Source organism: Chroicocephalus ridibundus, chromosome 1, assembly GCF_963924245.1.
Source record: "Chroicocephalus ridibundus chromosome 1, bChrRid1.1, whole genome shotgun sequence".
NCBI lineage: Eukaryota > Metazoa > Chordata > Aves > Charadriiformes > Laridae > Chroicocephalus > Chroicocephalus ridibundus.
Genome location: NC_086284.1, coordinates 177,056,892 through 177,070,896, shown reverse-complemented (window position 1 = coordinate 177,070,896; position 14,005 = coordinate 177,056,892). Strand labels below are relative to the sequence as shown.

At 34.6% G+C, this 14,005-nt stretch overlaps 1 protein-coding gene across 1 annotated transcript in view; it reads right to left on the bottom strand.

Annotated features, from left to right (window-relative positions):
- The window catches only part of PPP1R12A (protein phosphatase 1 regulatory subunit 12A), a 123,070-nt gene that overhangs the window by 19,126 nt on the left and 89,939 nt on the right, over window positions 1-14,005 (bottom strand). Inside the window, exons 12-19 of the mRNA XM_063322875.1 lie at window positions 12,902-13,024; window positions 11,022-11,183; window positions 10,419-10,595; window positions 6,611-6,701; window positions 5,491-5,688; window positions 5,145-5,313; window positions 2,958-3,076; window positions 2,188-2,253 (exon numbers count right to left, since the gene is read on the bottom strand). Of these exons, the coding sequence (XP_063178945.1) occupies window positions 2,188-2,253; window positions 2,958-3,076; window positions 5,145-5,313; window positions 5,491-5,688; window positions 6,611-6,701; window positions 10,419-10,595; window positions 11,022-11,183; window positions 12,902-13,024 (1,105 nt within the window). The remainder of the gene's footprint in view (window positions 1-2,187; window positions 2,254-2,957; window positions 3,077-5,144; window positions 5,314-5,490; window positions 5,689-6,610; window positions 6,702-10,418; window positions 10,596-11,021; window positions 11,184-12,901; window positions 13,025-14,005) is intronic.

Sequence of the window (14,005 nt, the reverse complement as noted above, 5' to 3'; positions counted from 1 at the left end):
AATTCCTGAGTTACCGCCAAAGCCCTTGGAAGTTTATAGTTACCATCTTCTACCTCTGGCTTGTAGCTTCACCAAGCAAAAAGAACAACAGCAGCACCACATAAGGGAGAAACAGAGAATTTCAGTATTTCCAAAGTTTCTGTCTTCTGAATAGCACTACATCAAATAACCAGCACAACTGAAAAAAACATAAATATTTACTGAATGTTTTTCATTATAATTCTAGTTTATTCATATCTCTAGCTTTTCTCTTCCTAGAACTGAGAAGGATCTATAAGCAAATAATGATGAGTACCTACAACAAAATGTGCAAGATTTGTGTTAAAGTGCAAGTAGATTTAGCAACTGCAAAAAGGAAAGTTCAATTTCTTTAGGCATTTAAAAAGTAAAAATCCCCACACTTCTTGCCATGGATTTGGGAACAAATCGCCTATTAGAATGTTCATGATCTACTCCACTGTTATTTTTCTGAGGTGGCAAAATACTGCATTGTCAAAAGTAATATATTTGGTTCTCAGTTTATCATTGTAAATGCTAAATAGTTGTTTATCAAAGAGAGGAAGTTACTTGAAATCTAAATAATGTTTTAAATCTCTGACAAACTGTTTGTATGCAAAAGAAAAAAAACCTTAATATGAAAACAATGACATTATTATACACAAATTTTAAGATACCTCATAGTTAATAGAATTATAATGATTACGAGACTAGGACATTTTCTGCAATTTTGATACTATACTGGAAATTCCGTGCTAAGTTTGGCATAATCTGAAAAGAAAACTTAAAAACACATGGAATACTTATTTTGATATTCAACTTACTTTCTGTTTTCATATTTTCTGCAGCTGATATGACAAAACAACTTAATAAAGCAAAATCAATGTATGTAGCTACGTGACAGTGAACTTGGTTCACACATTCAATTTATTTCAGAGCTCTCCATGAACTCTAATCTGATATTATATTGATTTATAATGAAACCAAACTACCAGAGTCTTTTGTAGGACATATACAGGCTAAGAGAATGTTTTGACTCCTACGTCAAGCCATGATTAGGCAGCCAATTCTACACTTCACCATCCCACCCCAACACGCCCACCCTTTTAATCATAGATCATATTCATAATTTTGGGCCTGATTTACCACTATTTCTCTCTAGTTTTATATGAGTCTAATTCTATCAGAAGCACCACATGCACTATCAAAATGAATTTTTACAGAATAGAATATGGAATAATTACAGATCTGAAGATAACGATGTGTACTACCGGAAGGAAAGGAAACAGGCTAAGCATTTATGTTAACGGGACACAGAAATAAAAAATACAGCAAGCCAAAATGGCACATAGTGAGTCTCCTAACTGAAGTAGTTAAGAAATGTGTGATGGAAACTTTCATAAAAAGGAGAGAAACATCACTTGAGTTTTATTCCTTAGTAATGAACCTGATTCTGTAGTGTGTTACTCCAGGGTTTAGGTCAAAAGAAATACATTCTGCTATACCATTTTAGAGTACAGTTTAAGTCACTACTTCCCTTTTAATCCCTCTTCATCCCACTATCACATACCATTCAGTTTATATCGACTTTTTCCATCAAATCAAGCCTATTATGCTGTTTTCCACTGACTTTTTAATGAAACTAATAATACTGAATTAGGATGTTCAAAAATCCATTTTCTTCAATGGAGAAATAAGGTACATTGTGCTCTTCAACTTCCTATGCTTCATTATGTTAACTTCTCATGTTATGTGTTAATTACATTATTGACACCACTTTTAAAAGGTTTTAATTACTGCACATAAGTCACTGGACATCATTTATCTGAAAATAACAGAACAGATGGAACAAGGATATTTCCAAGGTAGAAACTAAAAGCTCCCTCCATTAACTTGCTGCGACATGTCCCTGACCTATGTGTCAGAAATTTCAGCTACATTTTCTGGATGCTAATTCTACATAATCAGAATGAAAAACATGAGTTTTAGCCATTGTTAATATGTTAAAAATTGTTATTACAGCCTGCAAAGGAAAGGGTACTGAATCATGGCCACAAATGATCAATGAGAAAGCATTCTTAAGAACTCGACCTTACGTACTCTTTTAATTGAATCCAACTGCAACAGAAATTTTATTAACAAAATGCATCTGTTAGAAAGTTAATATACTAATTAACTTTCAAAAAGTACCTGAGTTTCTTTCTTATTTGTTCCTTCTTCTGAATCAGATTGGTGTTCCTGTTCATTTTCATCACTCTGGTGAAAGACATGGGAGAGGAAAAATAATTAAACTCTTCAAAGCTTACTGAGATTTTAAGGCATTCTAGACTTTAAAGATGAGAATCTAAGAGCAGTGAAACTCTACCTAACTAAAATGTATAGAGAATATATGGGTTATATGATGAAAATTCTCAAACAAGTACATGTTTTCCGTACTGAAGGAAGCAGAACTTTGTATTTGGCACAGGAAGATCTTGCTTTTACAAAATTACATACTGGTCCCATGACAAAGAAAAGGGAAAGGGATTTGGCTGAAACATCAACTATAACCCTTCTAACCTGACAGCAGTTCTTTCAGTTTTAAGTATGTGGCTACTCGTAATGTGCCAGATAACGAGTCTCATTCTTACAGCTTTGGTATGCATGCCATAGAAAAGAATTGTTCAATGATTATTTTTTCCTTAGATTACGATTAATTCCTATTAAGTTATGCTTATTACAGTATTTTAGAATTCTTTTTAGCATTCTCAACATAACTTAGACTTAATTTTGATTTTGCTCCTGAAAGCTTCAAAACAGAGCAACAGAGAATACATAGCTTGAACAAGCATCAGTTTTCCCAGAACAATTAGTTATATACTGTATTACTCTAAACTATTCTCTGTTCTCAGAATACACTATACACATTCCATATTGCTACAAGCTAAGGCTATAAATCAGCAGTAGCAGTCGCTACTTACATCTTGAGTCCAAAAAGAAACTCCTGTAGATCGTCGTTTTTCTCTTGGTCGCCGCCTTTCCCTTATAGTCTTAGGCTGTGACTTATCTTCTTCCTTTTCTTCCTCTTTTTTGCCCCCTTCTGTTAATAACAACTTTCTTACTCATTGTATGATACAATCTAATTTTCTGAAATCATTCTCAGTCTTTAAAATGCTTACAATTTTTCTTACCTGAAATAAATTTGTTAAAGAGCTTCTTAACCCATACATGGTTTGCTGTAACATACATTCCTCAGAATATAGCTCTAAAATACTATAAACATTGTTCCAATTCTTGAATAGCAACTGCAAAATACTAATTCCATCTCAGCCACCTAAACAGAACATTTCAATCTAACAGTAATACACTACAAATTAGACTTAAAATTCAATTTTCAAAACTGCCGTGTAATAATTCTAAACATCTGTGTCACTAGACGTATAAAAGTACAAAATAAGAGGAGATAATTCTTCACTGTTCTTCATCAAACAAGTTTTTTTGCTTACCTCAAGAATTTGATATTAAAAACCCCAAACTTTTAAAAGCCTGTTAAGCCCTCCTTAAGAGTCCCCCCTTTTCATCACAGCCCTCTCCATTTTTGCTCGAAGGAAGAATAAAATGGGATTTCCTAGATTAGATTAATACTATATTATATATTTCCTTTTTCTTTAAAAGAAATGCAATTGCAATTCAAAACCGACATAATACCTCAGGATTGTGCTTGCTCCCCTATATGTTTACAAGTAATTTGTACCAAAAAAACTATTAAACAAACCTGCCCAAACCGAATCTATTTACTTATTTTATCATGCAGCCTATTCAGTCTGCTGTTCTTTTATTAAAGGAAGAAACCACAGATTTGAGTTCAGATAGAAGCACCACTAAGAACTTTACCGTCACTCGTCTTCAGAGGTAAATAAACGTTTTAGTGTGACACAAGAATTAAACAGAAAAGAAAGAAATACAAATATTCAAGGTGAACATGTAACTTTCCTTTAAATAAATGATGATTTTACCTCTGGGCTTTCAGATGGTAATGTATTTCTCCTCCTAAAGTCATAACTTGAAAAAAACCCTGCTGTACCTAATATTTACCCATGAAAATCTCTTCCATAGAACAGTCTAGAAAGAGTTTCCTAGAGCAAGCATGCGTTATTGAAGAACCTTAATCCAAATTTCATTTCAGGTTAGGACAGAGGGAAAAAAATCAGAAAGCGTATCCCTGAAGCTTAGCCCTAATAACTTCCTCAGAAAATCCCAGTCTAGGGAACATGGCAATACTGCTATATAGTAAATTGAGATTTGATCAATGGATCATTTAATCTGATGTTCTGTATAAGAAAATTATCAATTTTAATCAGTAATCCTATTCAAGTTACCGATCAATAACTGGAATTAAAGTATTTCTCCCACGTCAACAGCGGCATGCCTCCAAGAGAGAACAGGAGATCACGCTGGATGTCACCAGCCTCCTCCTTTGACAGGCAACTGATCAGGCACAACATCTCTGAGAATTATAGCAGGTGATTCACATTTGAAATGAGGGCAAAACCCCTGTGACATCAGAGAAAAGCTTTTTTCTGACCTCTGAATCACACATCTGATCCTCGTCTTAAGATGACATAAACCAATCAAGTATCTAGAAGTATGGTTCCATTAACTATTCTGAACTACCACTGCAAATATCCCCTTCCCTTTGTTATCAACTGCTCCGGAAACCCTGAGAGCTCCTTAAAGCATGCTTCCAGTCCTTTAATGTGGAAAGACTGAAACAAACCCTATTATTTAGCAATTATTTAATCAAGTAAAATTCCTCCTCAATACCTGCAAGTATTTAAACTCTGAAATGTGGTATTTTGTTATTGTTGCTGTGTTAAAGCAGAAATTAAAGCACTACGTGGATACTGAAGACAGTGTATTTGACGTCTCTGTGACCCACCAACGGAAAACACAGATTCACATACTAAACGGTTGCAAAACACCAAGTACAGAAAATCTTTTTTTCTCTATATATGCAAGTTTTGGAATTTGTTACAGGAGACGAGAGTTAAGATACACCTCCAGTGGTCTTACCTACCACATCCCATTTTGAACTATCTTTAGAAATATAATCAGCCCTTTGTCAATTAAAACAACAAAAAAAACCCCTTCACAAACAGTACTCCTACCTCTCTCACTTTCCTTTGTTCCACTCCGAGAATAGGCAGAAGTTATACCTATAAGGCTGTTTGGTCTGTTTAGTTGACTTGAAGTTGAAAGAGAGCTAGTGGAGGTGGAGAGCGAAGAGGTGGACGATGAAGTAGCTGAAGTTGAAGTTGGTCTATAGCGATGATATGGCTATTCAGCAGAAAAATGTAAAAATTAATTTACCAAGATTAAAAAAATATAAACCACAGGATATGAAAACATTTAAATAAATAAATAAATCCTATAGAAGTACCAAAATTATAATATTATAATTGGAGTTAAGATTCATATAATTTCTCTACCTAAAGAGACCCATCATGAAAATACCTCTTCAACAGTTCGGGAATATCTTTGTCTATAATCATCATCTTTAGTTTCAGATTCTTTCTTTTCTTCCTGTTTTTCTTTGTCTTGCTTTTCTTTCTCTTCTTTTTCTTTTTCTTCATTTTCCTGTTCTCTGGTTCGCGTTGGACGACTTCTTCCTATAGTTTTTTCAGCTTCTTGAAGATCTGTCAGTGTTACGCCCTGTGAAAACAGAAGTCAGCAAACAACATTTCAAAATATAACTTGTATTCATGTGGATGATCATATGATATAAATACATATCTTAAAGACAAAATTCAGCTTAAGAAAATTATTTCTATCTATTAAGAAATAAATTTTACTGATCTATTCTACATATAAGCTTTTCTCTCAAATCTTGGAACCAAACATCCCTCTTTGATTAGTGGCAAGTGTTTGCTGTAATGTGAACTACCACAGATTCTCCAGCAACGCAATTTTTAGTTAAACATACAGATCACATAGAAAATCATATAGAAATCATTTAAGAACCCACTAGATCCTTCCAGTATCATTGTAAGCATACTAAATATTTTTGAAAGAAAAGACTTCCTTAGTACTCTTCTGCGTCCACAGAAACTAGGCTGAATGTATTTTTTTTATGACATGGATCTTATTAGCTATCCATACGTTGGTCAGCTCAATCACATTATCTTCAGTAGTCCACGCACTGAAAAAAGACTTAGAAATGGAAGCAAATACAGTATGCTATGCCTACATTAAGTCTTCAGCCAGAAGCATATAGCTGTTAGTTCTTGAAGAATTTAAATTCTTAAACAGCTACATAACATCAGGCACAATTACTCGAATAAGCCATTTCACCAGAATCAAGAACCTCCTTTCACTGGATGAGTCTCTGCTTTCAAATTTGTATTAAGTCACTCTTCAGTGATTAGAAAAAGCAACTTTCAGCACACAATGAAGGGTCCTAAAGCTTTCAGGGGAAAAAGGGAAAAAAAGAGGCTTTATTACATCTGGTGCAAGTTGTTTTATATCAGGAAGACACACCAGTTTTGGAGGTTTACTGGGAAATTAAAACTTCACTGTACTCAGGGAGCTACATGGGTATATTACCATAAATGTAGAAGCTTTAATAAAACTGTACCTGCGTAGATCTTCTAGACTGTCTTGCTTGCCTGGATCTAGCTTTTCTTTGGGACTCTGACTCTTCATCCCGTACTGGAGTGAGGTATGATCTAAAGAGTTAATCACAAGCAAAATTAGCAAATGATAATTTTTGTACAAATATATTAAATGGTCAGAAAAAACCCCAAACACAGTATGACTGAAAACCAAAGCAACTGGAAGAAAATCCATAACGATCCATATAAGATGGATTACATTTTAGACGTTTCATCTCTACCATATTAATCTATTCATTAAGATAGCAGCCTTAGAATTCAATTAAAATATACAGTGTTTTCCTACTTACTTCAGATTTCTTTTTACCATTTTCTCTAAATATAACCTAGCTTTTTTGGTATTTCACTAGCCTACCAACTTAGGGGTAGAAGACCTCAAGAGATACAGCCAGTTACACGTGTGTACACAAAATACGTATCTCTGTGTGTGTATGAACTTTCAACATAACCTGTAGACTTTTAGAAAAAGCTAAATGTACTGCTAATGCAGAAAATCTAATTATACCATCTACTGCACCAGAGATTAAAAACCTCTGCGGAGGTGGTTACCGTATTTTCGCATGAATCATCCATGCTTTGAGTAACCCAACTCCCTTTGAAAAAACTGTGCTTAAAAATAAATCTTCATGAAACCCACAAAAAACCTGCAAAGTAAGCAGGTAATTGTAATCAAAGCCAAAAGGCTACTAGAGTAGACATACAAGGTCTGGACTCTTTAAAGAAATTCTCCAATCTGTGTAACTGAGATAAAAAAGAAGAGATACATATATATGCATAAATGTATATATTTGTATGTATGTAGCATGTGTATATATGTATGTAGGTATGTAAAACCATCAATAAAGAACTTAAAAGTTTTGAATACGTTTGTTGATTTTCTATTCTAGAATATTCTGGGAATGCTGCTACAATTTAACATTTTTTAAAAATCCTTAGGTTAGCTAAAAATGAGAAAATTTGAAAAAGCAAAATCAGAAGGTTGCTAAAAGGTTGCTTAAAACACAAAACCTCTCTGAGGTTCTTTAGATCATAAAATTAGCTACATTAAAAATAGCAGATTCAGATTCTGCAATGTTTTCTGATTGTTTATATTTTGAAATGTCATTAGTTAAGAATAATTGGCTAATGATTCAATAATTGGCTAGTGATGATGTTTCAAAAGCCATCGCCTATTAACAATTAAATCATTTATCTATGGAAAGAGCAGTTCTTTGGTCACCTAATTATATATTTGTTAGCACATACTAAAACCAGTTCTAAAACAACTCTAAGTTTTAAAAATAAACTCCATTGACACAGACCTATGGATTACTACCCATGTTCTATCTCTATTAAACGAATTACTCCTAGAACGCAGGAAAATATTTATAACTAGCTGCTATACTTACAAATGTAAAAACATCGCCTATTTTATGGAACATCTGAAAAAAATCCCACTATATTTATTTGATTTCCCTATCTCGTTCTCTTGCAAACAGCATTTTTGATACTTTCCATTTTCCTAGAACCCTAGGCCCCATCTGTATCAGGAGAAGGGTACTTTTTAGCTGCTTTAACTAACACAATCTGAAATACCACCTACCTAGGGGGTCTTGATTGCAGACCAGGTGTAATCTTTAGGGTTTGAAAATTGCTACAAATTACTCCATATAACTTGCTCTTTAGTAACCAGTGTATACAATCCTACCCTCCAATAAATATGAAATACTTTAAACTTCACTGACGGAAAATGAAAACTCCCAACTCGCCAGGAGCACACTACAGCTGCTCTCAGAGCGGAAAGTGCCCTTTTCCCTGGCACCCCTTGTGTATGCCACGCAGGTCACCTATGCGCTATTATTCATGATACAAAGATTTAAAGATTCACGTTTGTCATTCTCTTCCCTGTTTCTCTAAACCAACCCTAAAAATTCGGTAAAGAATATAGCTTCTTCAGCTATTCCAAAAGGATGCACCATTACATGCTTTGTTACTAAAAGTAATTTATAATGTCCTTACTTTTCAAATATTCTTTGAAATACTATTTCGAACATACTTTCTAAATACACACTTTCAGTCTATAAATATGGATTAACCAACTTCATTTCTTAAGAAAATATTTAGCATATATTTCTTATACAGACAAATTTTTCATGTGCATATAAACATACATAGCTACACACACATGCACATATATATGTATCTGTATATATAGATAGATATGCATGTGCTGATATTTAGAGTGCTACCTTCTCACATGCATGCACTAATTATTCCAGTTTTGCTCAATTCTAAGATTTAATGGATAGTTTAATAAGCCATCAATAATACATCTGCAACACTATATTACACAATCGGCCCAAAGTCAGATAAAAACAAGGAATTTCAGGCCAATTGCAGGTATCTAAAACGTATGTAGTATATGCGCATTAGTATACACACACTAGTAAGAGCAAACGAGACAGCAAAAGCCTTAATTCTAAATTTCCTTGCTTTTCTAGCTCATGTGACACTGAAATAGCATTTGCATTTTAAAATTTGAACTACTTTAGAAAAAAAAGATGCGTTTTGTTGGTTTTGCTTTTCCTTTCTTGGATTCAGCCAAATTTTGCTATGGAAAATGCAGGTCCCAACTACGGTTGTTATTGAAATGGGTTGTAAGCACATGTGGGCACCTCCTAAATCATGGTGGGGAAGAAAAAAAAAAATCCCCATTTCACAGAAGTTATTTCATCTCAGTTTTGGGTACAAAAGGAAGACTACGGAAAACAGACTATCCTAAATAGGCATAAAGCTATGAGGAATCTTTAAATATTGCTGCCTTAGAATCCAGTTCTTCTGCAAGAACAAACATCTTCATTATCTCTGTGAACATAGAGAGATACGCGCATCTGGCACCGATACAGGAGCTACAGTTCAAAACTCCTACGGGAGCAACACAGAAATCTGAATTTGCATTTCAGCAGAAGGGTTAAAGGATAAACATTTATAAATATCCAGAAGAAGAAGAACCCAGGGAAAGCTAACACGAATTAGCAACCTTATGAAATCTTACTTTTGCTTCCATAAATAGTAGGTAACAACTCTATGGAAACGTAACTATGCACCTTAACTATGCATCTTAACTCATCCACCATGTAACTATAACAGAAAAAGCACTGTATTCTTAAGATTTACATCAGATTCTTACTAATCCTTCACACTGAATAATACTCTTAAAGCATTGCATTTATAACTGTGTATTACGTTTCAAATAGAAGAGACCCTAAACGATGCAATGAAATAAACAGAATGTGTTGGGTTCAATACTCTCTCCTCAGGAGTGCCAGGCACCAAAATGACTGAACAAATGCTCCGCTGTAACTTATTAGCATACTGCCAGTGGCACAGTAGCACCATCAGCAGCAATGCACCTGTAGTAAGTAATTAATTACTGATTTTCTTATTTTCAATTCAGCATTTTTGCAGTTTCATTATGGGTATTTTTAAGAGGACTCCATTTAATCTATTAACGGAAACAGCAATATGAAAATACTGCATACCAAATGAGAACCCAAGGCCAGTCAAAAATATAGAATATCGAAGTTTAAGTTTCATGAATGATCTCTACCGGTATTAAGCTCTTACACAAATCGAGGCATATTGCTAGTTGTTTCAATACACAGGAAGCAAAACCACTGCTTTACATACTGCAATATCCAAATTTGGGGTAACCAACACATTCCTTTAAATAAGAAAAAAACAAAAACCTTTTTGTATAAGAGCGACATTACTCTTAGGACCTTTACACACCTCCGTCTCTCCCTGACCTCTGACGTTGAGGACACAGTGCCAGAAGTAGCTGTAGTCATGGCTGTGGTAGTGGCTGTGGCATTTACAACAGATGGTGCAACAGGAACGGTCACTGCTGTAGGAACACTGTCCTTTTCTTTCTCAGTACTATCCTCAGCCCACAAACGATTTGAGGTACTACAGCATAACAAGCAGCAACACAAAAAAAGAGAAAAGGAAACAGCTAAACAATGAAAGCACTTTACTAAACAACTAATAACATGTAAATTGAGGGATGGATTTTTTTTTAAAAGCAAACTGAGAAATGTCTCTACTATGAAAGCTCAACTTGAGCTATTAAATTGAATAAATTAAGAATGGAACAGTTCACAATAATTGAACTCTTCACCCTTCCACATTCTTTTATGCCAACATGGCTGTCACTTTACAGGAGAAAGCCATTCACAATTTTCGAGCCAAATTGTATAAAATTAAAACAAATTTAACAGGAAAGTGAAAAAATCCAGAGCCCCAGGATCTACTAAACAAGAACGCATGCACATACATAAGCACACAATAGACCTGACAAAAAAAAAGAAAAAAGCAGTGTGCTGGTGCCATTACCTGCTTTGTACACCTGCTGAAGTAGAACCCGTTGTACTCTTTGTAGTAGTGTTTGCGCTGGCAGGCAGTGTTTTCTGAAGACCAGCAGAAGAGGTAACTGTTGATGCAGTACTTGGAACATTAGAACTAATCAAATCATCTTGTCTTCTACCAAAGGAGCCACTGAAGGAGAGACATGTACAATGAATGCATTGTGTTACTTATCTTTGCTCCTTAAAATATTACAAAGCTGTGAATGATCCATTAAATTCCTGCCGGTGTATTCTGTGTCTCAGTTGAGTCTCAGAAACTACTGGGGTAAAAGAAGCATTTTCAAAAGCCATTTTCTTCACTATTTCTTTGACTAAATCTTTTAATTTATGACTTCAGAGGGCAGCAGAAGTGTCCCTTAGTCCTCACCATTTCTCCACAAGAGGAGGAGCTAAAGAATGGAATCTCACTGGTTTGTGTATGACTGTCTTGATCGCATCTACTGCGATCAAGATACTACTATTCATAAAGGACCCCTAATGTCCCAGTTTTAAACTGCTGTTTCACCCACACTGAATACCTCAGAAAACGCAGAATTTTACTCCACAGCTTGTCAGAAAAGAAAATGTCTTCAATATTACTCCTCTTATAATTTTCAACCAATTAAATGCATTGCCTTTTCTTTTTCTTTTTTTGAACTTTAATCATTCCCAGAAAGATTAACCTCCCACTCATGCTTTTCCCTTGCTCTTCAAGTTGTAAAGAAGATCCAGTGGTTTCCACATTTTTTTCATTGGTTCTGGATGAACAAATTTTGCATTACCAAATCGGGATGTTTGTCCATGACTAAACCTCAGAACCCACAGTTAAGAGAGACAGAACATCATATTCCTAACTGCAAAAAATGTAAGGAAAGATGCTTCTTTGTCATTCTGCAATTGATCATTTTTTCTATTACTATCAATTCTAAAATGATAAAGAAAAAAATAATTGTACAAGAACAACTAAGGCAATACACTGTTAAAGCACCACATGCAATTTAAAATGTATTTAAAATGTAGATTTATTATGCTGTACGAAACAGCCTGACATGTCACTGACAACATCAATGTCAAGACAAAAAAAAAAGTTAAATACCCGTCACCACGTATCATCAGCAGCACATATCAATATGCAGCTTAGCTACCTGAATGACAACTTCTCCTTTTGATCTATTCATTTTAGATAGTTAATGCTCCACTAATTCCAATGAAGAACTTTACTCTAATAGCCATACTGAAACTATACAACGGAGTAAAGTTAATCATGTATATATTTGCAGGATATGATTCCTTCTGAGAAAATCCTGCAAGATAGGAACCACACATACCTGAAAGTTATTTTCATATTAACCATCATTTACTTCGCATTCAAGTGAGTTTTACGTATGCTTTCTATGATGCTCATACTCAAGGCAGGTGTGGCTATAATCTACCATTATTATGGAGAGTAGCCCAAGACCTCCGATACTGTCACGCAAAACCAAAATTCGACAGAGACAACATTTTTCCCCTTTTAAGATATCAAGCAAAATTATCTCTACTACAACATTTAAAATAGTTGTCTTTGGCTACTGAGCTATTCCAGAAAGAGTCAAACAAACCTCAAACTGAAATAAACAACGGAAAAAGGAAGCATATAATTTTAATTATATAGCAGTTGCTGCAACACTCAAAGCTAGTTAAAATGATGTAGCTTTAAAATCAGCATAAGCATTGCATCAGCATAAGTACATACTTTGCAAATACTCTGAACATTTTAACATGTCACCATTCAATTTTAAACTGTCCTTACAAAGTGATTCAGTAGATAATTTTTCTTTTAATTTGTAAGCTTATTTTGATAAAAAAAGACAAGAGAAAATCCCACACCTTCTTTGATAACTTGTGTTTAATGATGTAGGACCTTCATTCAAACTGTTTTTCTTGACATCTTCCTCCCATTTTCTCCTGGTGTAAGAACTGCCACCACGTATTGAGCTAGCAGACGAGTCCCTGTAAAAAAGCCATTATTTATCAAACTCATATTAAAGAAGGTTGTTCTTGATGCGAGCTAAAAAGAAGCTTCAAATTAAAGATTAAAACCCTGGATAACACACTTAAACATAACCACTTGGAAAAAGAATAAAATGACCTTTATGGACAATCATTTTCAAGCTTCCGTGGAAAAATACTACATTCATACTAACACTGTTAGAAATGTAATAGAAAAGTAGCATCAAAAGAAAAACTGCTAAAAAGGATTTAATGAACATGAAATCAACCATCAGCTTCTATCTGTGACCACTGCTGGCTGTGTTTTTCTCATACAAGGAACAAGAGGCTTTTCTGTTTGCTCCTGAGATTACCCAGTGTAGCAAAGGGAAAAGTACTTGGGTTTTCTAGAAATTGATTTCATGGTTTTTTCATTCTTGGATGTTATAAGAAGTTCAAAAGCTGCCTAGGCCTTTAGAACTCACAATACTGTAGACTAGTGTAAACAGGTCTGCAGTAGCCATTCCTGAGTGGCCTGTCACGTATCACTAGCTGACATTACTTTAGTTGTAAGGAATTTCCAGCCTGTTGTTGCAGTTTATAGCAGCAAGAAATAACCCTGCAAGAATCTACCTAGAAAAACTACCCTGAAAACTGATACTGAGACGCAAAAAACTGAATTTCTAATAAAAATCTCACCTCAAGATTTTAAGTAAAGTTCAGATAGAAGGAAGAAAAAAAAGGTCTTTCACAAAACTACATAAAAGGCAACCAGGTGTGTGAGGGAAAATAAAATTTTGCAAAGATGTATTTTATGTCCAGATACCTTTAGCCTTCAGAATGCTCCTCTTTTTACACAACAATGTATGCTAGCACTTCTGCGGTCAGAAACAACTTTAGAAAAGGACCAAACACAAGCCACTGCAGCGTTATCTCTTCCCACCAAACTGAAACACAAATTCTCAGGTATCATCTACCACAGAAAGGTCCTGGTGCGTGACA